Below are 27,088 nucleotides of genomic sequence, written 5' to 3'. Positions count from 1 at the left end.
CCTCCATACATACATTTTGTATGATCTTCTCCCCAGGCAAATTCTCTGAACCTCTTATTGTAGGTCTTTACCAGAGAGGCCCAGAACAAGGGAGCCCTCTTGATGGAGCTTCCAGACACGAACACCAGACAAACAGCAAACACCAGCACTAACAACTCTCATCAGTCTCTATACCAGGCTGCAGCCTTGGGGTCTCTCCTTTGCTTCCAAACCTCCCCCTGGGATATTAGACTTTATTAAAAATAAATAGTTACAAATTCAGTTTTACAGCTGATGGCAGCAGGGAGAAGAACGGAGGAGGTGAGAGGAGCAAGTCGAGGGTCTGCTGTCCAGTCAGGTCACTTGTCTGTCATCCTGGCCGCGCTGTACCAGGGAGCAGTCTGAGTGTGCAAGCACAGGGCCCTGCCTCCTCTGCCAGGCATCTCAGGAGAGGAGCAGAACGTGTTTTTCAACAGGACTGGGAGAACTGGGTCTGAGTCCGTGGAGCCGAGCTGCTTCTGGAGGTGACAGATGCCAAAAGCCAAGGAGAGTGCAGAGTAGGCTACGTAGAGCGTCCTTGTCTCCTAGCTTGGCATTTGCAGTGGAAGAATATGGATTTCAGTTCTCTTTCTGTTTTATGTACAAAGAAAGAGTCATGTGCAACAAGCAATAAACATGCAAGTAAACCCCTCCCTTGAGATCCTTCCCCACTCCCTCCAGGAGTCCTAAACTCTACCATCCATCCTCATCTGGTCAGTGCTTAGGTATCGCTCCTCTCCTAGTCGTGACTCTTGACAGCCATGGGGCCCACGCACGTCGAGAGGGGACAGAGTCTGCTGTTGCCTCAGCAGCAGAAATACCTGCTGTGGGTCCCGGTCTGTCCGTTGAGGACAGGGACTCCTGTCGCCTCTCCAGAGATGAGAAACCAGGCGTGCTGCTCTCCTGCCTCTGGGCAGGAAAGCGGTCCTAGCACAAGCTGCACGCACGGGAAGAGTAGTGTATCCTCACTCCTCTTCCAGGCAGTATGACTCGACGGGAAAGGGAGTATATGAGAGCAGCTCCAGGCCTTGATGTACTCAGGGGCTGAGGCAGTCACGGGAGGCATTTTTTGGTGGGCAAGGGACTTATCCAGCTACGTACGGGTGCAGAATAGAGGAGCAGACGGTGGGCGACGGGTGTGGAACGGGGAGGCTGGAGGAGTTAGATGGCCGACTCCCTGCGGTATGAGATTGTATCTAAGGGCAGAGTCGCCTGGAGCCGCTCCAGGTCCAGGTGGCTTCCAAAATCCATCATCTGGATGACGCCTCCCTCCTCCTTGGTGCTGCCCCCTAACACCACACCCACTTCATCATCATCTTCATCTTCATCTTGACTGACAAGGGCCAGCTCATTCTCGTAGCAGAAGGCACTGGGAGGTGGGGGAGAAGGTAGGATAGTCATCTTGCTTTCTTGCAGCTCCCGGGCTGAGCAGCAAGGCGTGCCGGCTACCTCGTAGGTCTTGTGAAAACGCGAATAATCCACTTTGTAGTGGTTCTTCTCCTCAAACACAACTGGTTCAAAACGATGACCCCAAAGGATTTCACTAGCGAGGTAAGAGCTTCGTGCCTGTGTGGTCATGGCTGTGGCTTCCACCATCCCCTCCAGGATAACAACAATCTCAAAGTTCTCTGTCTCCAGCTCCTCCTTGCCAATCCCATAGAGTGGGCTCTCCTCATCAATCTCATGAACGATAATAATGGGTGAGACCAAAAATATACGATCGAGGCCCACGTCGTAGCCCACATTTAGGTCCCGCTGGTCCAGGGGGAGGTATTCCCCTTCCTCTGTCATGTAGGGCTTGATGAGCTGGGCTCGGACATGGGCCTCCACGATGTGGCTCCTCCTCAGGTTGCCCACCCGCCACATGAGGCACAGTTTGCCATCCCGCACGGAGATGACCGCATGGTGACTGAAGAGGAGGGTCTGGGCCCGCTTCTTGGGCCTTGCCATCTTGGCCATGATAGTGCCAATCATGAAGGAGTCAATAACGCAGCCCACGATGGACTGGACCACAACTGCCATGATAGCCAGCGGGCACTCCTCAGTCACACAGCGGAAGCCGTACCCAATGGTTGTCTGTGTCTCCACCGAGAAAAGAAAAGCCCCGAGGAAGCTGTTCACGTGCATGATGCAGGGCTTGAGGAGAGAGGGACCACCTCCCACCACTGGTGCATTGAGGTCACCGTGGAAGAAGGCGATGCACCAGAAGAGGAAGCCAAAAAAGAGCCAGGAGACTAGGAAGGCGGCGGAGAAGATCATAAGCATGTACCGCCAGCGCGTGTCCACACAGGTGGTGAAGATGTCGGCCATGTAGCGCTGAGACTTGTTGCTCAGGTTAGCAAAGTAGACATTGCACTGGCCGTTCTTCTTCACAAAACGGTTGCGGTGCTTCCGCCGGGGGGCATGGCCCTTCCCATTCCGGCTGTGCCCATTCATGCTGCCCAGCGCAGAGACCTTGTGTCCATCCTCTTCGGTCGAGACGATGCTGTACCTGGAAGAGAAGAAACAGGCATTTCCAGCAGAAATACGTAAAGAATAACAGCAACCACTGAGGCAGCGAGGGCAGGAGACACGAGTGGCTCGCAGGGCTACGGTACCGTGGTGTTGAATATCACAACAGCACGTTTCCCTGGTTATTGCATCGTGGTGCCACCCTGACCAAATTGGTGGAGCTCAGCTGCAATATTTGCCGAGTCTTGCTGCCAGGAGGTTGTATCTAGCAAAGTCCTGACAGTGCAGCAAAGCAGGAGGTGCCTGTAGTGCTGTGCTACCTTCCAGCCTTTCTGGTGAGGAGGGATCCAAGGCTTCGAAACCTGACAGCAGCTGGGACAGCCAGGAAGCCTGGGAGCAAGCACCCGCAGCCTGGCCACGTTTTGGCCCTGACATTATATAAGGCTGGGAGTTTCTATTTTCTGCTCCGCTCTCCTCACTGATTTCATGGTGCGTTGGTGACAATGTTTATACACTTCCTGCACTCAGGACAATTCTGTTGCCACAGCAACGTGCGTGGCTCCCAGCATCCCGCATCCGAAGCCAAAGGTGTAATTTGGAGATCAACAGCCAAAGTGCTGGCAGTTTCCCTGGCAGAAGCCCCCACCACACTTTCTGGGAGACGTTTGCCCCTCCGGCTCCCCTCCCTCACAGGCGGCACTGCCGCTGCCCCTCACGTGCCGCTGGGACAGTTGCAGATATTCCTTAAAGATGTGATGGCAGAAGATGCTCTGACCACTGAGGAAATCAAGCGAGTGCACGGACCCACCAAGACCGCTCTGCCCTCGTGACCACCGAGCCGCAGCCTCCCAGGACCCCTCAGCCTGGCGGTGTCTCCCTCCCACCCCATAGTGTTGACATGTCAGCTGGAGCCCTCCAGCATGGGCTTTGTGACCCCCATCCTCGCCTCACGGCAAGGGAAGCACTGGTGGCTGGAGCTGTGATTCCCGAGGACACGGGGCTTCTGCAGCACTGCTGGAATCTGTAATTTCTGGTCCAGCACCATGCAGCGCTTCACTTCTCCTCCATAGTACTCCTCCAAGCATTGCCCCCCACGTATGGCATGTTTTGGATTGGGGAAGGAGAGAGGAGCCGTACCTTGGAGCAGGAAAGACCCTGGCAGGTGATTTGAGAAGAATATACCGAAAGGCAGGCTGAAGGTCGGGCCTGAGGGGCCAGATGAGGAGGACCAGGCCACCCGGGACAGCAGCAGTCCTTGAGAGGAGGGTTACTCACCGGTTGACTCGGACGCTGCCCATGGCTCGCTGTATCATCAGGTGTCAGGGGGCCGCGGGAGCTGGGAGGACACAGGATCTCATGCAGCGGCACTCACATGGGACCGGGAGCCTCCGGGCTTCACCTCTGGCGAGCTGGGACTCGCGCTCCCATGGCGATTGCTCCTGGGCACGCACCTTGCAGAGAAGGACAAAGCAAAACCCGGTCAGAGCCTCCCCTTACAGCACCTGTCCCAGTCCCGGAGCTGGGGACGCAGGGCTCCCAGCCTTTTGCTCAGGAGGGGTCTGGAGGCGTCCATGGGGCATCGCGCTGCAGCCCGGCTCGGGCAGGCGAGGAGCTGATGGACGCAGACTGGGTTTCACGGCCCGCCGTCCCCGTGCTCCCCAGCATCTACTGCCGGGAGAGGTGCAGAGCCGGCCGGTCACCGCTCTCCAGATCAAGGGCACAATGGTTGAGCAGCTTGCAGGGCCCTTGCTCTGAGCCATTATATTAATATCATAGATTACACTAGGACGAGAGCTCAGCCAGGCTAAATACCTCGCACACAAGGACTAACGAAGCACGGACATGCACGGCAGCCCTCAGGGATCCCCGTCAGCCCAGCCTCACCCAGTGGGGATTTAATTCCAGGGGGTGCAGAACATCCCCCGGTTTCAAAGAGGAGAAGAAAAGCGATGGGTAGAGCCAAAAAGGAGAACTGACGGAAAGGAAGGGCTTAGGGGTAGCCGAGGAGAAGCCGGTTAGAGCAAACAGACCTTGCGACGTGCCCTGTGTACAGCATCCAAGGAGCGGCTCAGCAGCAGAGCCCCGGGGAGGATGTCCAGCAGACGTTACGTCCTGACCCGGTCCTCCCCGAACTGAAGAAGGGGGAAAGTAAAGACTTAAAAGCCGACCTATCCCGCCTGCCCAGAGCTGCTGGGAAATGAAATGCAGTGAAGGGGGTAATGACTCACAGATTAGGAGGGGCTTTGTACACCCATGCTAATCCTGCACTGTAACCTTTGGATTACAGCAGCCAGTGCGGAGCGCAGGACGCAGACAGAGCCAGCCAGCTCGCTTCCCCCCAGCCTCACCGATGAGCAACCAGTGGTCACCATATCTGGGACAAATCCAAGGATTTTGGGGTCAAATCCAAGGTTTATTGCTGCTTGCAAGTGGTCACGAAGAGACAGGAGAAAGGAACAGCAAGTGATGCTGTCTGGTATGGAAAAGCTAGTGAGAACCATCCTTGTCTCATCATCGGTGTTGCAGAATGGGGCTTCGTGTGGCTAAGGGTGGCCACCAGATTTCCCCAGTTAGGAGCACAGACTAGAAAGCAGCAAGTAAGGAGCTCCACATATCACCTCTGATGTGCAAGCACTGCCGTTGTCATATCTGGGATGAAGATTAATCAGCAATCTCTCCTCCAGAGACCAAGGTTACTGAGGCAGTTTAAGCTTTATGGCAACACAAACATGGTTGTCTAGACCAAGGATATTATGGGACAAGGAGAAGACAGCAACCTTGTAGTCCACAACTCACCATATAGAGGTAAAACTGAACAGCTTCCCAAAAATTCCCGTCAGGAAAAAGCACTTTGGCACTGAACTCTGCCAGCACCCACCCCCTCATCGCCCTACAGCATCCAAGTCTTTAAGGAGGGTTGGTTTGGCAAGATACAGGAAATTTTGTTGTGCAGCTGAGTAAATCTACAGCAGAAACTGGGGCCAGTAATCTAAATTAATCAGAAATGTTGAGGGATGACCGGGTGATGAAGAAAGGTCACTTCATGCCCACAGATGGTCCTGCTAGGGTAAAGCTAAGAAGTATCTTCAGTGATCACACGGTGAGTTTGGACTGCAGGGTCTCACAGGTCTTTAGGAGGTGACAAAGGCAGGCAGTTTAGGTATACCCCTCTATGCCAGCTCCAGCCAGGAGAGGAAGAGCATCCTCTCCAACCGGCGCCTTCCTTAGCCAGCCCGGACAAGCCAAGCTCATCCTTAGCCAGCACTGACACTGATACCGGCAGAAAGGCACTGCCACAGCTCGCACATAGGGATACTTCACAACTTCCTCAAGGTTTCTGACCACCACCTTTCCCCAGCTCCAGGAAGAGGTGCACGATTTCTAGAGACTTTGGATTTCTGGCCCAGGTGGTGGCCAGCTCCAAAAGAAGAGGGAGGATGACCTAAAGAGCTTCTACTCACTGAAACCACGTGCAGCAGCACCCAGATCTCTGCTCCTCACCTTCCCACCTCATCGAGAAGGGACAAAGGAAGCAGATGAATTGCTCATCTCCGATTCTGGCTATGGGAAGAGATGGGCACGGTGTTTAAGAGCACTGCATCCCGTGCTGCTGTGCTTCCTCCTGGCTCCCACACGGGAGCTCAAGTCAGCCGGAGCTGTGGCACAGCCTGTTGCGCAGAGCCCACCACAGCTGGACCTTGTAGCTCAGAGCCTGGGAAATGTTTGCTGCTGGCTCTGCAGTGCCACAACAGAGCATCAGCGGCTAAAACTACATCACTACCTGCAATTTGTACTTAATCACAAGAAAAGTATTTCCATGAAGAATAACACACACATTCAAGCATGTGAGAGCAAATGGTTTTAGTATAGGCTGTAGTGGGAGACCCGTGGTCTCGGTCCATACACTCATCCGTAGGACCCACACAGAATTGAATTCATAGCTCTTTTTCTGCTTCAACTTCGGAAATTTTGCCGGTAGATTTAAGGACTTCAGCAACAATATGCAGCGACTCCGCCCCAGAGGTGAGCTGTTTGATGGACCAGTTTGTGCCCGTTATTATCTTGTGGAGGCTCTGCAAGGCGAAGTCTATGATGTGCTTCACTGCCCCAGGGTCGGTCATTTGGCCCGCTCTCAGGTTTTCGTTCTCTGCCTTGGAGCTCTCCAGGTCTCCCTGGAGAATAAAGATCTCCTGCTTCAGCTTCTCCACGTTGCTTTCTGCCTCCAGAGCCCGCTGGGTCATTACGTGGAGACTCCACTCAGTGCGCTGGACAAAGGACTGGAGCTCTTGGGCTTCCCTCTCCTCTTTGGCCAGGCTGGCCTTCAGCTGCCTCTCCAGCCTCTGCACTGCGCACGCCTGGCTCTCCAAGGAGCTCTGCATGCTCCTGACCACCCTCCTGAGCATGGCGTTCTCCTCCTTGAGCATGTCACGGGTCAGCTGCAGGGACGGGAGCTCCCTGTCCCCGATGGCCTCCTCATGCAGCGTGTGGGGGTCTGCTCCCCTGGTGCGCTCTGGGTACCCCAGATAAGGGTCACTGGCATGGGCCCATGGGCCAAAGACATCCATCCCCAAGTGCTTGCCCACGCTACCCTGGAAAGAGCCATAGGAGGCACACGGTGCCATACTGGCCGTTCGGAGAACATGCGACCTTTGATGCACAGGAAGGTGATGGGTCCAGCTGCGGTCCTCATCTTCGGACAAGCTGCCAGGCATTTCCATGTCTTTGTAAAACGGTTCCTGAAACTCCTGAGCGTCCTCCTCAAGCTCCAGTGCATGCTTGGCCAACGTCTCGGCATATATTCTATTTTTCACTCCTTCGTCTTTCACCACGTAAGAGTGCCTGGGATTTAGGGAAAATGGGATGGGTTCTCCCAGATCCTCCACCTGACTGCCACCTGAGCTGCCATAGCTCTTGCACTGGCGTGGAGGACGTGCGGAGTGGCGGGGGTATCTGAATTCATCATCATTGTCATCATCGTCATCATCATCTTCCAAGCCTTCAGATTCTGGGCAGACCCTCTCCATTGTCCCAGAGGTCCCAAGCAGCCATGACATTTTTCAGGACGCTTTTGGCTGCAGCGAGCAGGAGAATCCAAATTAAGCTCCTGGAGCTGGGGTCACACAGGCAGGTGACACTGACAAGCAGTGTGCCAACTTCTGCAGCCTCGGCAACGCTTTTGGGGGAAGAGGCAATCACCAAAATCCCACCATTTAGATCACCAGGGTGTTCAGGAGGGAGCAGAGAGAACCAGGCACCTCTGTGTCTTTGCTGTGGGGAAACCAGGAATCACCAAGGTCTGTGATGTTATCGTGTGACTTCACTGCCTGCTGTGATGTCATGACCAGGGGGGAGAAGAACCGATCAACCGCAAAAGTGTTTTTTTGGCAGCAGGAGGATAAGCTGGACCCTCACGGCTGCAGAGCCGACCCCAGGTCGGGGATGCTGCTGGTGGGCAGAGAGGAGCTCATGAAGCCACCTGAGACCTCCAGCACGCGGGGGGGGGACAGGGACCAGCCGGCCCTGGGCAGGCAGTGTGGGGCAGAGGGGACAACCCTGCCCCACAGGCTACAGAGACATCTCCAGCAGCAAAATCAAGCCGCTGGCATTTTGGTGCCGGGGCTCACCCTGGGCAGAGGCAGGAGCCATCACCGGCGCTTTGGCCAGAGGCATCGCCCCGAGCCAGCCAGCCGGCGAGGGGTCCGCCCCGCGGTGCTGCCGATCTGATTCATCCCCTGCTGCCAGCTGGCGCAGGAAAGCGTTAGTAATACCGGGCGCCACAAACTCAGAGCAGCACGAGCCAGGAGACGAACGAAAATAAACCCACTTACCACTTCCACCCCAACACACCCCCACAGCGCACGGTGCCGCCATGGGAAAGACAGACAGGCAGGCGAGAAGCCCTGGGCTGGGGACTGCCATCGCGTTGGGCCGGCGTTCACATTAGCCCCTCCAGAGATGCCGCGCTGGGAGGTGATGTAGCCACTGTCCCTCCTCAGCAGCTGGTGGCCCGGGGCCACCACTGACATCCCTGCCTGCAAAATGGATGCTGCCAGCTCAGCAAGGCCAGGGGCCGTACCAGGAGCCCGAACCCCAACACAAACTCAGCTCAAACGGCTGTGAAATGCTCCCGTTGCTCCTTGGAAACCTGAAACACAACCGGGATGAAGGGGGAACGCTCAGAGATGCCTTCAGCAAAATGGGGTGACGCTCACATCCCAAACGAGCCCCTGGCTGTCACACGGACGAGGGGGAGGAAAGCCTGGCTGAGGATAGAGATGTGAATCCCAGAGCATGCCCAAGGATCTTTCTTGGACCTTGCTCTGCCTGCTGGGACCTGCATGTGGAGGGGGAAGCTGGTGGGGTCAGCAGCGACTACCTGGGGAGTGGGATGACACCATGCTGGTGGGTGCAGCACAGGGCACCCTGGGAGACACTAGGCAGGAGACTGTGGTCCGGAGACATGCCTCTCCATCGCTCTGCTGCCTTGTCCCTGGCATACACAAACACCCACACGTTTCATGGCCTGAGGAAGCCCCCCGGCACTTTGGGAACCCTCTGCAGCACGGGCATCACAGCCGCTGTCTTGCAGCGTTGAAGCTGCCAGCCAGGTGGGTCTCCAGGGGTCAAGAGCTGCCTCCAGCCCTGCAGCCTGGGCTGCCCTTCCCTCCTTCCCAACCACCTTCCCCGTCCCGCACCCTGGACTGAGCGATGCCAGAGACACCGCCGCCGTGCCGCAGTCATCCCCGCCTTGCCGGGTGACACCGCGCTCCGGCAGCACGAGCCGTTGCACCAGCCCACGCTGCCACCCCGGCACTGCGCTGACCCCGAGCTGCTGCCGTCGCTTTCCGAGGCATCTGCGGGCTAATAACGTCAGGGCGTGTGGAGCTGATGCAATGCCTCCATCGCTCCAGCCCCGGTACGCGGTGCAGCGCCTCGCACGTCCCAGGCTTTCTCCAGCCCCTGCCAGAGCAGATCATATATTGTCAATCCTTCCTTAAATTTGCAGTGGAAGAGTCTCATGAAACAGAACAGAAAAGTCCACGCTGAAGCACTCCCCCACTTCTCTTTTTATAACAACCGTATCTGGTGCTCTGGGATGTACACCGTGAACGACGACGATGGAAAAATCCCAGGGTATTTTTACACTCTTAGTCTTTGCTTTATCTGGAGCCGTCTGGCAAATGCTTCCCTCCTGTCTGTGGTCAATACCGCAGCCGCTGGTTGCGCTGCGCTTCATGCCTTTATTCCCCTTACCGGCTGCGTAGCACCGTCTGGTTTTGAGATCAGCATCCACAGACCCATCCTGCCGGCTCGGGCACGGTGACAAGACGGCAGACGTCTTCTCGCCTCTTGGGGACTCAGGGTGGAAACACCTGCAGCAGAGAGGGGACCCCTCTGGCTTTTTGCAGAGCCTTGCAGACCCACGGCATTCGGTTTGTCCTCTCCATCCTCTTTGTAACTCCCTCTCTTCTCCTCTTCCTCACAAATATTCCCAGGGTTCATAGGGCAGCTCAGTGCCGTGGGGCTGTCTTTCCACAAGAGGCAGTGGCCGAGCTCTCGCTCCTCCATGCCGGAGGGGCTGGGTGCTAGGCGCTGTACGAACATGAAGGCACAAGTCACCGTGCGAGAGAGTTTTACCATATTAAAAAGGCAAGTGACATATGGAAGGTGAGGGGAGGAAGCTGTAATCAACTCTATACCATTTTTATATACACACTTCTGCCTTTTCGTTCAATAATTATAAATAGATCGAGTAAGTGCCAACAGTCCCCATCTGCCCCGCAAGGCATGATCCGCTGACCAGTTTCTCTCTCCAAAAGAGGATTTTATTAATGTGCCTCTGCCCAGTTTATATTTTGGGGTGGAGTGAGAAGGGGGGATTTTTTCCCCCCTGTGAAGCTCTGGAGCCTGGGGATGGGTAATATGAAAACAAAACAAAATGATTTGAAGTTAAACCATCTCAGTGTGTGACTCAGAGCTATTCATAGCTCCCTGAAGCCAGCTGCAGCAACGGAGCCAGAAGGATTCTGCCCGTATTATTATTCCAATTACCATCTGAATTAAAAGTTTGAGCAGTGATCAGCCCACATACTGACGGGAGGGGGAGAGAAGAAAGCGAAAAGAGAAGGAGAGAAAGAGAGAGAGGGAGAAAAAAACAGATAAAAATGGGATCCACACGAAGGTCCCCAGGATGACAAAGTCGGGAAGAGGCATGGAAAGGTGACAGCATCACCTCCTGCCTGCTCCCACACCACCCTCCCGATCCCTGCTCTGGCCGCACCGTCCGGGCAATGGCACTGCAAGAACGGCCGCCCGCTCCCCGGGATCCCAGCCGAGACGGGGGGTACCCCACGGCGGGGCTGGTGGGACTGGCACAGGCACTCACCCGCTCTTCTCCGGCCAAAATGGGGCTGGGGGGACAAGAGGCAGGGGCTGGGGGGGTGGCTGAGCAGGAGCATATGGAGAGGATGCTGCTGGGGAGAAGTCCCCACTTTTTTTCTTGTCGCGTGAGGTAGGTGGGTGTTGTTCTTTGTGGCTGGCATCACAGGGAAAATTAAATGCTCAGAATGTCCCTCGCCTTCCCTGGGTGGTGTTCTTGACCAAAAAGGAGCCAGGTTTTGTGCAGACCGCATCCCACCTGCTCCCGAAGAAGCACTGGGGCTGATGCATGCCCCGGCAGCTGTCCTGCCAAAACGGTGCACTAGACCCCAAAGGGTTCATGCAAAACCCGCAAGAGCTGAAAAACCAAAGGGGCTGGGGTGTCCCCGAGGTCCCCACGTCCCGTGCAGCAGTGGTGCGGCTCAGGTCGCTTCCTCCAGCTTCCCAGTACGACTGCACCAGCAAAAAAAAGCATCTCCCCTAACCCACCCAGCCCCAGGAGCTCCCTTGGCTGAGCATCCTGCCCTGCGGGAGCCTTGCCCAAAATGCCGTCCCCAGCAGTGTCCCTGCGTCTCGGCGTCTCCCTGAGCCCGTGCCGGCTGCCCACGCGGGGCTTCTTGATGGCTTTTGGCTAGTCATGGGCAAGGATCGTTATCGGTGCACAGCAAAAACGGGGCAAGGGTGGCTCACGTCATCTGCCCGCCCGCTGCGGTTGTGCTCCTGACAGGTCAGGGACGATCTGCCGGTGCTTCTGCAGAGCACCCAGCAAGGCAGGCGCCTGCAAATGGGTTACGAACGATGATAACAGCAGCGACGGCAGCGAGGGCGAGCAATACCCAGGGCAAAGCCTGCTCTGTGCCAAGCCCCCGGCTGAGAGATGCTGCAGCCGATGCTCCGCACCCGGCTGCTGCACAAGGGCTGAGTTCCCAGCCTGGCCTGGTTGCTCAGTGCTAACCCATCAGCCATAGGGAGAAAAAAATTTTCCCCCAAAACCCTTGTCGCTACTCTAACACGGAGCCCAGCGGAGCCAGCAGCCTTCTGAGGGGGGGGGTCCCAGCTTCTCCCCTTTCAGTCATGCCTGCTAGGCACCAGAAACAGAGCTGAGGGAGCATCCCAGGTAAGCTCCAAAACCGCACTCCCGCCAAGAGCGGATCGACTATTTCACTACAAGTCTGCTGACTTGCTTGGTCCAGTTAACCAAATGCACCTGAAAGACATCAAGCCTAAGTGCTGCCTGACGCCAGCGGCACGGAGGACCGTCTCCCTCTCCTTCCCCTGCCCCCTTGCTCCAGGGGGAAAAGGGTGCAAAGCGGGACACGGCGGAATGTTTGCACGCCGCTATGCCTCCGATATCCCCCCCCCCCGCCGCCACCGCCATCATTACGGGTTGCCGAATACCCCTGCTCCTGCGGGCTGCGATGCTCGCTCCCGCTGGCACCCTGCCTGCTCACCTGCCTCCGGCCCGCTGGCACTGGGGGCTGCCCGCAGCTTCTGCCTGGTCGCCTCCCCCCCCGCTCCAGGCACAAGGTGCTTTCTTGGTGGTGGGAACGACGGGAGACGGGAGAGGAGAGGACTTCTGGGGACGCTGGGTCTGGTCCCGTGGCAGGCACCGCCTCTTCGTAATGCCATCGAGCTTTTCGGAGGGATGAAGCGCCTGCCTGCCCAACCTCTGGGGTCCCCGGTGCCCTTCAGCCCCCCGCGCTCACCGTGCTGCTGGCGGGGCCAATCTATACAGCTCTCATGGGGCTATAGGGGCTGCTTGACCCTCCTCTATAGCAGAGTCGCTTTTGATGTCCTCTTTCTATAAGTCTCTTTTCGGCCGGCCCCTCTGCGCGGGTGCCTAAGCCGGCTGCCAGCAAACGCTGTGGCCTGGCACAGAAAGGGAGAAGGGCGAGAGGAGAGGGGAGAGCAAAGATGAAGGCAGGGGAAGGGAGAACAGGCGGCGGAGATGCAGACGGGACGAGGCAGGCAGCTCGTCGCACCAGCGGTGGTGCCGATTGCCAGGGAGGGAGGTGAGGAGGGAGGCAGGAGAGGTGTCGGGGTCTTTTCTCCCAGCCTTTCGCAGGGGACAGAGTGGGGGGGACGCTGCCTCCCTTGTTTTCGCACAGCACCAGGCTCCCTCTGAAGTGTTTCGGGAGAAATGTTGCCATAGAAATAAAACAGCCGTCCAGATTGCGAGGGGCAGGCCCGCCGCCATGGTGGCAGGGGATGGCGCAGGCGCCGGCAGAGCGACGGCAGGAGTCCCCGGCCAGCGGCGTGGGGTACCTTGTCCTCCATCCTCCGCTCCTTCATCTCCAGGGAGAGATCTTCACCTGAGCCCCAGGTGGCATCTCCTCCCCAAATGCACCGGTGGGTGAATCCCGAAACTGGCCCTGCGGGCAAGCTGCCTGCCACCAGGCTCCCGAGAGGACGGGCATGGAGGCACGTGGGTCTCTGGGGCAGTCGGGACAGGGTCGCGCTGCAGCCGGCTCCCATCCCTTGTCTGCCTGGCCCACGGCACCACCGGCACTGCTGGAGAACAAGCCTGAGAGGTCTAAAGGCGAGAACCAGCCCAAAGGCAGCCCCTGCCCATCCCGAGCCCCCCACTGCTGGAGGATCAGCATCTCTCCCAAGGAGGGGCTTCAAGACCGACCATCCCCAGTAAAGCCACCTTGTTTGGATAGGAAAACCAGTGCCGGTGTCTCCAGGGGCTCCATATGAGGCCGCTCCGCCCCGGTGAGGGGCACAGGAGCAGCGCCGTCGAGGAACACGAATTTAGCCCGACGCGGTTTCACAGCGCTGCAAGGCAAGCGCAGACGGCTTCGCTCGGTCCTTACCATTCACAGAAAAACGAGCGCCAGCGGGAGGCTGGGGAGCCGCGCGTGTGAGTAAGGGATCGATCGCTAAGACGCGAGCATCCATCTATTGATCCCCGGCCGCGCTGTCGGGTTAAGCCAACCCAGCGCAATAACGAGACAGGACAGTGGGAACTTGCTGAGGGCAGATTGCCATTAACCGCTCCGCTCTGCGTCTGCGCTGATGTCAGCGCGCGGCGGGCGCAGGTATCCATCAGTGTGTCCTCCTCCCCTTTGCTGGCACCCTCCTGACGGTGATACCACCCCAAAAACGCAGCCGCTCCCAGGGTGGTGGCCGGTGGCCGAGCTGGGGGTGGCCAAGCAGCCAGAGGGGCCAGCGGGGACCCATCCTGCCAGGTAACTCCATCCTTCCCCGGCCACATCCTCGCTTTCCGCGCAAACCATAGTGGGGGGCTGCGAGGGGCAAGGACCGCTGCCAGCCCCCCGCACATTGTGGCACTTGGTCTTGGCACCCAAGGAGAGGGAGAGATGGAAGAGGAGAAAGGTGGAGGAGAGGGAGGGAGCCCCACTTCCCTCTGGATCAGCCCTCTCCAGCTCATCCTGTCCATGGCCATCCTCGCCATCCCTCCCCTTCCCCACCCTGTCCCCACCAGGCTCGCGTTTCCCTCCTAAGGCACATATTTCCCCTGTACTTATTATTATTATTGTCAGTGGCTACAAACAGGGGTGGCCACGTGCCAGGGTGACTCGGGCATCTCTGGGCAGCACTTCGGATGGCGAACAGAGAGGGGGCACGTCCCCACGTCTTCAGCAAGGTGTGCTCCCCGCATACCCCGCCATCCCCTCCTGGGCTGCGGGTGACCCCAAACCCCGGGTCCCTCTCCACACCTCCCACCTCCTGCGGACGCCTCCTCCCGAGAAGCCGAGGAGGGCACAAAGCGGGGGTTGAGGGTAGTCTTGGAGCCATGTCACCTCCGCCATGCGTCCCCCGCGGGCGCTGTCACTGTCTGCCCTTCGCAGCATCCCTCCCCAAAGGGAGGAAGAGGAGAAGGGAGAGGCCCCAGAGCTGCCGTCTGCTTTGCCACGGATGGAGCCGGGGCTGGGCGGTGGGGACGGGAGACTCCAGGCTCTTGGCAGAGGGATTTGGTGGTCTCCAGGTGATTTGCCCAGGAGGGAGGGCATCGGGGGCTGAAGGTGGCACCAGGGATGACCTGCCTGCACCATGCAAACCTGCTCGTCCACTCCCGCCTCGGTGGGGATGCCGGCCTTGCCAACAGGGAGCAAAGGCAGAGTTTCTCTGGCATTTTGCTCATGCCTTCCTCCTGAGCCCCTTCACCCAAGCCCAGTAGCCAGAAGACCCTTTGCACCATGTCTGTCTGGGGGATGTTGGACCACCACCAGCAGGATCAGCCATGCTGGGACTAGAAGAGCTGGAAGGCAAGGGAGAGGGGGGCAGATCTGGAGCCCGAAAAGCTCCACGGGCAGCGGGAGAGCCAACATGGCTGCTTCAGCCCCGGTTGTGCCCTAGTACTTGCAGAACGGGTCTCCAGCTCCGTTCTTCTCCGGGAACTGGCCGAGACCATCACCCGCATAGAGCAAGAGAAACAAAAGGTAAGCGGGACCCAGCCCCGGGCGAGAAGGTGCTAAGGAAACACGGGGAGCCAAAAAAATGAAGAAGTTACCTGCAAAGCGACCAAAGTCAGGGTGGCGAGGGGCAGAGAGGGAAGTTGGGGAGGTTTACAGGCAGGTACCCACCCCTGCCCCTCGGCCGGCAGCTGCCCCAGTAGCCGTATGTGCATACGCCATACACACCGGCAACTTTATGCTGGCACACTCACATGAAGCCACGCATCTCTCCCTAAGTTATATTTATAGCTGTTCCTCTGAGCGAGCGCAGATGAAACAATGCATTATTTTCCGAAGGAAAAAAAAAAAAAAAACCAAAAAACCCTTCCCAGTCTCATGCCGGTGAAGGGAGCAGCGTGCCCCGGCACCGCCTCTTACCCGGGTCCTGCCGAGGGCTGCCGCCTGCTCCAGCCGTGCCGAGCCAACATCAGAGGAAGGGGAAAGCGGCCGGTTTCTCCATCTCACCATGAAATGTCTCAGCCGGACCGGAGGAATCAGGGAGGTCTCTCCGCAGCCCTCACTCGCCTCCGGCTTGGGGTTTCCCCCCCCCTCCCCGACCCAAGGAGCTACTTCTTCACAACGACCCGCTCCTCTCCTAACTCTGCCCTGCCCACGCCAGCGCTCTCCTCCTGCCTCTGCCTCTCCTCAGAATTTTTCACTCCCGGGAACGTCCATCCCACGGAGCACTGATGTGCCTTCGTGGCTCGCCGACTGGTTCAGGTCTCCCCCTCCTGCCTGGCTCCCTCCTTCCCTGGCATTATTCACCCGTACCCCTCGCTGCCCCCCCTGCTCTAGTCCCCCAAATCCCCCCTTCTCCCTTCCACTCTTCCTCCCTTTGCGCTCCGCTCCCTTTCCCTGGCTGCCTCTCCCCCTCGCTGATTGCTATGCAGTCTGTAGCTGAGAAGTCAGTAACTCTGTGGTAGGATCCAACAGCTTTCCGCTACTTTAGCCCATCCTCGCGTGTGAGCTCAGAGCCGCGGAGGCACCGCTGCGGAGCTGCCATGGGGGAGATGAGAGCGCAACCATCGGCAGCGGGAAAGGGACGGTGGGGTCACTGGATGCCCCCGGGGAGGCGAATCCTCCCGCTGGGCTGGCGCAAAGGGGCTGAAATATCCACTGTCGGGGGTTTGGTTGGGGTTTTTTTTTTTTTCCCCCGCCTGGATTTGGGGTGCTGGGCTGACACCTCGCCCCGAGGAAGGACCAGGCTCTCCCGGCTTGTGCAGAGCATTTGCCGTGGGACATTGCTTCCCTGCGTCCACAGCCCGGCCTCCCCAACCCTGCGGTGCTGGGGCCGTCCTGCCAGGACAGGCGATGCCGGGGATGGGAGCGTGAGCAAGGATGGATCCGTCCTCGGGGCTCCAGGATGGTGCACGGCCATCCTGCCAGGAAACCTGTCCCAGAAACCATCCCTGGGTCTCCACGGCCAGCAGTATCTCAGGGGCTTTGAAGAGGTCGCTTCTTGGCAGCAAGGCGAGGGGCCGGGGGACCTTGCGGCAGCAAAGTCAGAGGCTGAAGAGAGCCCTGACCCCGCAGGCAGCGGCTGTAGGCACGGGCTCCCGGGGGGGCAGCCCCACACCAGGCCGGCAGGGTTTCCATCTCAGTGTCTCATCTGCCATCCCCAGCATTAAGACCTGCACTGGAAAGTCAAAAAAGATCAAAAAAACCCACTTTTTGAGCATCCCTTGGGTCCCAATCCTGCAACCATCATGACCCTCCCTCCCAAAACCATCCCAGGATCAGGATGTCCCCTGGCACAACACACTGCGGGGACCGCCGTCCCCCGCCAGCATCGGCGAGCACCGCCGCGGCGAGCGCAGCCCGCTCTCACCTGGCAAAGCCACCCCAGGGGAAGCAGAGGGTATTTTTAGTAGCTCTCCACGCAGATGAGCAGCTGCAAACGGGGAACGCGTCAGCCTCCTGCACCAGCCGGCTCACCCCAGCCCACCCATGGCTGCTCCCCATTGCTCGGATGGGGGGTCCTGGGGTGCCGCAGCGCCTGATGGAGCGGAGCCAGCCTGCTCCCTCCATCCCCTCTGCAGCTGTCCCTATGGAGAACTTGTTCAGGTTTGGGGAGGGACTTGCTTTCCCAAAAGCCCTGTCCCCAGGACCCATGGGGTTGCTTCCCAAGAGCTACCGGCTGGGAGCTGCACAGGTGCCCCATGGCAAATCGGTCCTCTGGCACGGTGACAGGCCTTTTCCCTCTGTGCGGTAAAGGATGAAGATGCTGCTGCAACATCTTGCTCCTTCCCAGGGCAGGCGAAGCCGCCAGGGACCCACACACCCCTGGAACCACCTCGGCTTCAGGTTGAGTTTCAACTTCTCTGCTTTTTGCTCCTCATCGCCGGCTCCCCCCACCCCGAGACCTCGCCGTGTTTCCCTCCACCTGGGCAGCAAAAGGATGAATAGCTGCACCTCGTGCACGGCGCGGCATCCTGGGGCGGCCAAGAGGCAGCCGGCACGGCCGGGGCCACCAGGAGGGACACGGGGACGTTGCATCGAGGATGCCACCAGCCCCTCGCTGTCCTTGTGCCCCTGGGGTGCCGTGCCCTGGCCGTCCCAGGCCCGCCGGCCCCGGCAGCAGGGTGGCTCACACTCGCCACCCCCGCCCGTCTCCACCGGCACCGTCTTTAATAAGAAGCGTGGAATATTTTAGCACCTATGGAAAAGCCACCACAGACGGTGGTGGCAGCCGTTGCCAGGGAGACGCTCCCAAAAATAGCCCCACTCCGCCAACCTTTCCTGATGCTGCTGTGGGGATGAGGGAGGCAGAGGGATGGAAGGGTGGAGGGATGGATAGAGGGGTGGAGGAAAGGAAGGAAAGAGAGATGGAGAGATGGATGGAGGAATGGTTGGAGGGGTGGATGGAGAGGGATGGAGGGATGGATGGAGGGAGGAATGGAGAGGGATGAAGGGGGAAGCAGAGCTCCTGGGAAGGTGAGCGAGCACTGCCCTGACCCCTCTCCTGCCTGGGGATGAAGACAAGCGCAACCCCCATGCCAGCAGCCCCTGCTTGGGCACCTATGGTCCAGCTTTCCTGCCGCACCAGCTAAGCCAGCATGAACCCTCAAGCCTTCTCTGCCCTGGGCAGGTCTGACTTCGAGTGTTTAAACCAGACAACACAGTTTTGGACTCCTTGGCACCTGCCAGGCTCCCTCTGCCATCCTCCTCCGACCGTCCCATCTCTGTCCCCAGTGCTCCAGGACTGCCCCGGCCGAGCTGTCCTGGTGACGGGGGCAGAGGTGGCGAGAGGCAGAGGTGGCCCATGATGCTCAACCCCACCGCGTTCCCCAGGCCCTCCAGGAATGCTGAATCACTTCCCTCTCCGGGACCGCTCTGGGATGAATCCCGGGGGCTGCCCACCCTTCTGGGGGGTCTGAACGCGACCTGAGCCACAGCCTGCAGCAGAAATGGAGGGGGACTCCCGGCCGAGCACCTCCAGGGCCAGAAGCACAGAAGCCTTCCTGGTGGCTGGAAAGAAATGCTTTAGGGAGAAGGAAACCCCTTTCACCCCTGTTCTCGTGCCATCGCCATCGCCTCGCAGGACAGGCGGCGGTGGGGAAGGGCCCTCGGCGGAGCTGCTGCCGCCTGGCCCAGGGGCTCTGCAGGAGAAGGAGCCTCGCAGACCAGCGAAGGCAGAGAGGGAAACCCAAAAATAGAACTAAAGGGGGGAAAAGGAAAAAAAAAAAAAAAAAAAAGAAACCCAACAACCCCAAATTCTCGTTTTTAATGCCAAATCCCAGCTCGCTCGCCTCCCTGTCACCCTGGCGACATTCCTTGCGGTCGCCATGGAAACGGGAGGCATGGAGAGAGCATCACCGTGCGGGGCGGTGGCAGCACCCAACATTATTTCGGGAGGCAGGGAGACACCCGGTGCAAGGCGCTTCGTGTTGTGGCAGGGAGGGAGGAGGGAAAGGTTTATTTTTACTTGCTCCCACTTCGTGTGCCAGTTTTTCCTTCTCTAAGTGCCCGGGTGCCCCTCGCCCTCCCGGCCGCTTTGCCATGGCCCTCTCGCATGCCCGCAGGGATGTCCCATGGGGAGAACCCAGCCCCACCACCGTGTCCCAGCTGGGTGAGCTCGGTTGGGCTGCTCCCATGAAGTCCCTCTGATGGTCACCTCAGCTGGCGGTTCCTGGTACCACGGCAGGAGATAATGCCGTGGCTTGGGGCCGATCAGCTCTTTTTGGGAAGGTGCAAGATGAAGAGGATAAACCTTTGCCACCCACAACAGTCTTACCTTTCCACAGAAGGCTTCATCCCCTGGGTGGGACAAGAAGCTGCGAAGAGGAGCGGAGGGACAGGAGGATGATGAAGGCTCTCAGACATGGTGCCCTGGGGGCTCGGAAGGGGATCTGTCAGTAGAGAGGACCCTAAATCCGTCCCCCTGAAACGTCCCATCCCCACTCCACGGCTCAAACCTCTCTCTGCCCATCTGCAAAAGGACCTGGGACGCCAGGGACCTGCTGGGCCACCAGGGCTGGGGCTTGGCTTTTGCCAGCACCTGCATGGCCTTGCAGAGCCCTGCTGAAAGCCCAGGCAGCTCCGCTCCGACGGCTGGAAACCCGATTTCAGCCAGTCCCTACCCCCGACGCTCCTTTGCCAACGCTCAACCTTGCTCTAACCCGCTCTTCTCCCACCGCACCGACCTCTGCCTCGGTGCCCTGCAGGGCTCTCCCTGGTTTCACGGGGCCAAGCGGGTGTTTTCCAGCCCAGCCTGGGAACGCGGCTGGAAAAGCCCGGTGCGGCAGGTGCTGGAGCTGCAGAGTGGGAAAACACGGCAGCCAGCCTAATGGGCAGGGAGGAAATGTATGCAAATGTATTCAGAAAGGAATCCGGTGATGCTAATAGATTTGTTAGTCCTCTCAGTAAGCACCAGGAATAATATTTTTACACTTTAATCATTAAGGATTTTACTCCAAGCGAGCCCATAAGGACGGAGGGAGATGCGGAGGAGACGGCTGCGGGTGACGGCTGGGGACAGGGAGGGGGACAGCCGGAGCCGGCCCCGCGGCAAGAGCAGGCGGGATCACGCAACCCTCGAGTAACCAAATTAGACCTACAGCCAGATGTGATTTGCTCAGGGACGAGGTGACAAATTAAAACATCCATTTGGTTGTATTAAAGCGGCTTTACATTAGCAATTAGATAATGAATATCTAATGGCCCTGCCTTGATGCGGAGGTCACCCCACCGCTGCCATGAGACCTCCCTGCGTAACCGCTGCTGCAAGGACAAGGTTTATCTCAACCAAGCTGATCACCTGGGGCTGGTTTTGAATATATTAAAACTTTATAACCATCACTACTAAGCTCCTTTCTGTTAAATCTATAAAACCAGCAGCATCTATGTGCTTTTTTCACTCAACACGTGTATTACGTTGTTTGTAATCCAATTGCAGGAATCCAGGATTAATATTTTCAGCAAAGTTTGTCTCAAACCAGCCCTTGGGAGAATCTTTTCTTTCCTCCAGGGCTGAGCACTGGGATCCACACCGCTCCAGACAGCACACGGAAGGCAGGAGTGCTGCCGGGGAATGGCTGTGTGTGACCCACTGTGGAAGTGGGGTGTGACATATAGACACAGCAGCCCGATAATTCAGATTTCTCCCTGCTTTTTCATTTGCTCCAGCAGACAAGGTGGAGCACCGGGGAGAAGGTGCTAGAGGTGGGACGGGGACGGGAAGGGCAGAGGGCAGGAGGCTGCCGGCTGGGAGCAGGACAGAGGTTAATGCACCCACAGGGAATGTCCCTGGAAAGCCTGTTCCTCGCAGGAGGGTGCATCCCCAAGGCCAGAGGATGGGGATCCCTTTCCCTCTGCCTTTTCCCTTTTAACAACGCTTCCGCGTGTAACTTGAGACAAGTTGAGGAAGAAAAAAGAGGAAGGGGAAAAAAAAGAAAAAGGGAAAAATAGCGCAGTTATTCCCGCCTCCGCCTCCTCCTCTCTCTCCTCCCCGGCCAGCCAGGAGCCACGTCACCGTCACCCAGCGCTGGCTTCGGGGCTGCTCAGCAGGCTCAGCCTGGGGCTCCCCAGGCGACAAACCCCAACTTTCGGCCTCGCGCAGGGAAAGGAAGGCCCTGGGGTGGAGAGGAGAGAGAGAAAAATCCACCTTGGGGGAAAAGTAAGCAAGGGAGACATCCAGCTTGAGAGCCTGCCAGGGGAAAGGCACTCGCAGCCAGGGGAGAGGGGAGCCTGAACTTTTCTCTGCCAGAAGAGAGGGCTCTGTAACTGTGGGAAAAGGAAAGTTGAGCTGGAGGAAAGCGTTTGCTCGATCGAGGTTCGGGGAGGAAATCCTCCCTGTTCTCACTTTCCCTGCCCGCAGAAAGCACCCCGCTCCCTTCGGCCCAGACGAGCCCCCCCGGCACCATGAACGTCTTCCGCATCCTGGGGGACATCTCCCACTTGCTGGCCATCATCATCCTCCTGCTGAAGATCCTGAAGTCCAAGTCCTGCGCCGGTGAGTGCTCCCACGCCCCGGGAAAGGAGGGGGGGGGCTCTTCTTGGAGGGTGGCTCGGCGAGGGGCGCAAGGAAAACGGGTACTGAGAAGGCTGGCAACAGCCCTCACAAGCTGGCAGCCCTCTCCAGCGGGCTCTTCAGAGGAAAGCATCCTCTTCCTCCGGGAGGTCTCCGTGCCAGGACGAGAGGGCTGTGTTGGAAGGATGTGATGTGGCAAGGCGCACGGCCTCGGGCAGGTGATGGTCTCGGGGCGGTGAAGCGAAGGAGAAGGCAGCAAGGCCGGAGGGAGTCGGAAAATGAGTGCAAGAAGTTGTGGCGGCACCAAAACTGACAATCCGGAAAGAAAGCTGCTTTAGGTCGGAGGTTCTGCCAGCGGGTGGGCAGGTACCAGAGGCTGCCCCGTCCCTGGGCGAGGAAATCAGGGCAGCAGCTTCCCACAGGAGGACTTTGTTCAGAGTTCATGGTTTCCTCCCCAAGAGCCTTTGGGGCTGGGCTGCAGCACCGTGGCCGTTATCACAGGTAGAGAAATGGGTGGTTCGGACGGCATCTCCCTGCCAGCGATGACTAAGCTCCATCAGTGTCCCTGGGCTGGTCCCTGATCCCGCCGCTCTTCCCTCGCGCGGCAGATGTCACATCACACAACCCCTGGCGAGGTGGGCAGGCGGAGGGGGCGAGGGAGGGAACAGAAAGGCGTTTTGGTGACAGTATTGGCCAAAGGGGTGAATGTGCCCACCCAGCAACGTGTGTACATACAACCACTTCCAAAGAAGGCGTGAGGGGAAACCACCATCCTAAGGGACCTTCCTCTCATCTGCTTTACCTTCCTTTCTTCGCCAGGTATCTCCGGGAAGAGTCAGATTCTTTTCGCCCTCGTCTTCACAACCCGCTATCTGGACCTGTTCACGACCTTCATCTCCGTCTACAACACTGTGATGAAGGTAAGGAGAGGGCAGTGCAGAAACAGAGGTTCCCCTCAGCTCGCCGTGGCTTCTCGGGGAGGTGAGGGCATGCAGTCACTAAGTTTTTCAGCCAGGAAGGGTGGATAAAGATGCTTCCTTTGCTGTCACTGGCCCTCCATTGACCAAAAAAACCCCTCACCATAGTCAGTGAGCAAGCTGAGCCCACCCGTCACATTTAGTACCACCAAAACCAGAACGAGACGCCGTGAATCGAGTCTGGGTGCCCTGGCACTGCAGGAGTGTTAACAGATGGTTGCCACCAAGCCAGCCTCTACACAGAGCCCTAGAGGCTCAAACAAGCGTGATCCTCATGGTGAGGCCATCTTTAGTTGACCGCTGGACTATCTCCAGCAGAAGTCAATCCACAAGCCAGCGCAAAAAAAGCATTCACCACTATCTCACCCTGGCACAGCCCCACCAGAACCGGGTTAACAGATCCCTGACTTTAGCAAAGCCGTCCTCTCCTCAAGCACAGAAGGTGGAACTGCAGGTAAGGTCTCGCCATCTCCCTTCCCTCCCCCAGGTCATTTTTTTGATATGTGCCTACATCACCGTGTACATGATCTACGTGAAATTCCGGAAAACGTTTGACAGCGAGAATGACTCCTTTCGCCTCGAGTTCCTGCTGGTCCCTGTCACAGGCCTGTCGTTTCTGGAGAACCACAGCTTCACCCCCTTGGAGGTAAGGAAAACCTGAGGCAGGAATGGGAAGCAGCAGCCTGACACCAGGCAGCAGAGTGAGCAGCATGTTGAACAGCTGAGATTTTTAACAGCAAAAGCAGGCAGGAAAGGCAAGGTTGGCAGGCCTTGAAGACCGTACCATCTATAGAGCAGCTCAGCGCTGTCTCCTCTCAGTTCCAGCACAGCAGGCTCTTTTTCCCCAACTCCAGCAGCACCACTCAACCTGCTTGCACATCGGTGCTCTGCCAAATGAAAAGCTTTGGGTCTTAACGCATATTAACCAGCACCAAGACTCTCCACTGCCTTCATTTTGCATCTCACAGATACTCTGGACCTTCTCCATCTACCTGGAGTCCGTGGCTATCCTTCCTCAGCTCTTCATGATCAGCAAGACGGGGGAAGCAGAGACCATCACGACGCACTACCTTTTCTTCCTGGGCCTCTACCGCGCTCTCTACATTGCCAACTGGGTCTGGCGTTACTACACGGAAAATTTCTACGACCAGATCGCTGTAGTTTCCGGGGTGGTACAAACCATCTTCTACTGTGACTTCTTCTATCTCTACGTTACCAAAGGTAGGTAAATTTGAAACGTTCATTCAGCACTCTTGCAACGTACGGTGGAGCTGCAGGTTGCCACACATTAATCCTTATGTGATTTTATTCTTTGCTGTATTTGCGATGCATGTTATCCACCTAAAATCCAGTTTAAATAACTTATCTGTTGAATGCAAGTGAGCATCTCTGCTCTAAGGCTCTAGATGTGCATGTGAAACAAAGCAGAAATTAAACTAGAGCTAAGCCTAGTTTAACCCCACCTTGGGAATTGAGGTATATTCAATTCTACATACATCTTGAAAGATTATGAATCACACAAAAAAACTCTGAGGGGAAAAAAAAAATAGCTGTAGGCAGAGAATGTACCTGAGAAAGCAACCACAGACATATGGAGATATTATTAAGCCTACTTTTTCTTTTGATGGAAAAGATGCAACATGCTCAAGAACTGATTCTGTAGGAAGATGGGCAGCTGCAAGGACAAGACACCCCTTTCTGTATCCCAAAATCAGATACCCCTTCGACTTCAGCGCTGTGCTTTGGTAAATGGCTACATACCAGAGCTAACGAGTGTATCAAGGGCATAAAATCCAGCAGAACACGCTGTGGTTTGCTGAGGCTGAAGTATGCTTTGAAACACTTTTCTGTTGAGGAGGATGGAATTTGATGAAATCTAGCCAAGTGAACAAATATTTTCTTCCTTCTTCACATTCCCAAATTAGTCTGCCAAAAGCAGTAGCAATGGCCTGCATTTAATGTTTCAAGGGATGAATCTCTGTTAGGTTCATGCAATATACCTGCTGACAGAGAGGTGACAGGAGCACTGAGCAGGTGGCTGGCCTTGGCAGATGAAGACTTCCTTCCGTCATTAAAACATTTTTGTAGCCAGAAAAGTACTTTGTGAAACTGCCATCAAGGTGCTCTACGTCAATTCCTTTTTTTTTTTTTTTTTAAACTAATTCCCATTTTAGCTTCGCTCAGTTCATGCGTCCTGTGTCCTGTATTTTGTGAGAAATCCATACCCTTTGTAGTTGGGGATGGTGGAACAAAAGGGGGGAAAAAAACAACTGCTGGCTTTCAGTCTCGCATCGTTAGTCATAGAGCTGCAAAATTTAGATGATACAGGAGGCAGAAGAAAAAACATTTGTCCCTGGGACATCGCAGCAGGAAGAGAATTGCTTTCCCCCCCCTTTATACAAATGTTCTGAATCATGGGAGACAAAAGGTGTCTGAAGATATGCAAATGCTTTGCAGTCATTTACAAAAGCCAGCAATATTATAGCAGGTTGCATCTCTTACACTCTTGCAAAAAACCATCTTTTCAAAACATATCTAACACCGAAGAGCTCAGACAAAAGGGCAGCGATGCTGCAAAAAAAGCAAAAATGTGTTATATAAAGAAATGTATTTAATAAGACTTCAGAGCCTATACCAAAGCATTGTAAAGGGATTTTTATAGAATGCAACTTCTCTTTATCTTGTTTTCAAAACTAGATAAGCTCCTTTCTCTTTAACACAAGGACCTGAAAGATATTCCGAGGAAGCTTTCAGCTCCCACAAGCTTGTATTTCACAGAACAGCTGAGGTTGGGACCAACCGGGGGGAATCATCTAATCCACCCCCTGCTCGCAGCAGGATCACCTAGAGCAGGTTGTTCAAGGTCCTGTCCAGTCAGGTTTTGAGCATCTCCAGGACGGAGGCACTGCAGCCTCTCTGCGCACCCTGTACCGCTGTCTGACCACCCTCACTGTAAAAAATTTTTTCTTAAGTGGAATTTCCTATTGCCACGTGCCCCGACACTGCGCACCCTAAGCGGAGTCTGGGTCTGTCGCCTTTCCTCCTCCCATCAGGCGTTTATACACATGGGCAAGATCCCCCTCACCCTTCTCCAGGCTGAGCAGTCTCTTCGGATGCTCCAGACCCTTAACCATCCTCGCGGCCTTTCCGGACTTGCTCCACTATGTCCCCGTCTCTTGTACTGGGAGCCCAGAGCTGGACCCATCGCTCCAGCTGTGGCCTCACCAAGGCCACGCAGAGAGGCAGGACCACCTCCCTCGACCTGCTGGCGACGCAGCCCACGAGAGCACATCGTGTTCAGCGTGGCACCCACCAGCACGCCCAGCGCCTTTCCTCCCAAACCGCTGTCCAGCTGAGCAGCCCCCCCGCACGTACTGGTGCAGGGGTTTGTTCCACCCCAGGGGCAGGACGTGGCACTGCCCCTTGCTGACCTTCACGAGGTCCCCGCCAGCCCATTTCTCCACCCCGGCGCGCTCCCTCCGACCCCGTCGGGCGTTATCAGCCACTCCCCTCCGTTGCGTATCACCAGCAGATAACCGAGAGCGTACTTTGCCCTTCCCTTTGGCACCGAACAAAGACGTTGAGCGGTACCGGCCCCGGCACCCACCCCCGGGGTACAGCACCAGTACCAGACCGACAGCTGGACTCTGCACCGCTGACCACGACGCTGCCAGGGCAGCCGCTTCTCCATCCACCTCACCTAAGGGTCCCTGGTTATTTCCAAGAGGCCTCCCATCCCAGCTTCCAGATCAGACGAGATGGGGCAGGCTCAGGGGGGTCTGGCCACGGACCATTTATTTATTCAGGCCGTGTTCTCTGTTAAAAGGAGGGGGAAAGCACTAGGGATAGCACAGTAGACCCCATACTACACCATCTAGAAAAAATGGGGAAATTAAGAGGGTCTATGCAAAAGAAAAACTAACCATGGAAGAGGAAACAAGAACCTTTTCCTTTAGCATAAAGGAGAACAAATAGGTTGTGGTTTCCCCCTTAAAAACAATTCTGTAGTGCTTCTCTCCCATTAAGGATCACAAATTCTCCCGTTCTCAGGATTCCTTAATTTTACCCTTCTTGCTAAATTCTCCTTCCACAATGAACAGGATTCTCTGGAGCTGTTAGTATAGATGTAAGTGATGACAAGCAGTTGCGTTAGCTGAAGACAGCACAGCTCTATTCCTACCAGCCTATAGTAGCACATGGAGGATGCCCAAGGAGGTCTATGTGATAGCCATGATCTCATTGCCGCTTGCAAACCTGGCAACCCACTATCTAGCACTCTGAATAGCAAGTTCAAAAAAAACCAAAATTAACTTGTTGAAACAATGAAACAGTTTAATTCCCCCAAGTTCCTTACCTTCTCTTTCTCTTTGCAC

General features: G+C 56.7%; 3 protein-coding genes across 8 annotated transcripts in view; 1 reads left to right on the top strand and 2 right to left on the bottom strand.

The window, feature by feature from the left end:
* Positions 1–171: 171 nt before the first annotated feature.
* Positions 172–27,081, bottom strand: KCNJ4 (potassium inwardly rectifying channel subfamily J member 4). Of its 5 annotated transcripts, none has more exons than XM_030040701.2 (4): positions 27,070–27,081; positions 12,300–12,351; positions 3,745–3,920; positions 172–2,509 (listed from the first exon to the last, which is right to left on the bottom strand). In XM_030040701.2, exons 3-4 carry the CDS (start codon positions 3,780–3,782, stop codon positions 1,180–1,182), a joined length of 1,368 nt encoding a protein of 455 aa, XP_029896561.1. In that variant the 5' UTR covers positions 3,783–3,920; positions 12,300–12,351; positions 27,070–27,081; the 3' UTR covers positions 172–1,179. The 5 variants fall into 5 exon arrangements, with proteins under 5 accessions (XP_029896561.1, XP_029896559.1, XP_029896560.1 ...); XM_030040699.2 differs by lacking the exons at positions 12,300–12,351; positions 27,070–27,081 and adding exons at positions 4,500–4,656; positions 10,856–11,296; XM_030040700.2 differs by lacking the exons at positions 12,300–12,351; positions 27,070–27,081 and adding an exon at positions 15,648–16,058.
* On the bottom strand, positions 6,284–10,359 carry LOC115352465 (endosome-associated-trafficking regulator 1-like). Its single transcript, XM_030040703.1, has one exon. The coding sequence runs from the start codon at positions 7,521–7,523 to the stop codon at positions 6,405–6,407; it is 1,119 nt and encodes a 372-aa protein (XP_029896563.1). The 5' UTR covers positions 7,524–10,359; the 3' UTR covers positions 6,284–6,404.
* The window catches only part of KDELR3 (KDEL endoplasmic reticulum protein retention receptor 3), a 13,768-nt gene continuing 1,771 nt past the window's right edge, over positions 15,092–27,088 (top strand). The window contains exons 1-5 of one of the 2 annotated variants that reach the window (XM_030040705.2): positions 15,092–15,254; positions 21,586–21,720; positions 22,558–22,658; positions 23,203–23,361; positions 23,684–23,936. In XM_030040705.2, coding sequence (XP_029896565.1) covers positions 21,630–21,720; positions 22,558–22,658; positions 23,203–23,361; positions 23,684–23,936 — 604 coding nt within the window. In that variant the 5' untranslated portion in view covers positions 15,092–15,254; positions 21,586–21,629. Of the gene's footprint in view, positions 15,255–21,008; positions 21,385–21,585; positions 21,721–22,557; positions 22,659–23,202; positions 23,362–23,683; positions 23,937–27,088 lie in introns of those variants that run through there. The other variant, XM_030040706.2, reaches the window with a different exon arrangement.

This window comes from Aquila chrysaetos, chromosome 17, assembly GCF_900496995.4.
Source record: "Aquila chrysaetos chrysaetos chromosome 17, bAquChr1.4, whole genome shotgun sequence".
NCBI lineage: Eukaryota > Metazoa > Chordata > Aves > Accipitriformes > Accipitridae > Aquila > Aquila chrysaetos.
This window is presented reverse-complemented; position numbering and strand designations above follow the sequence as displayed.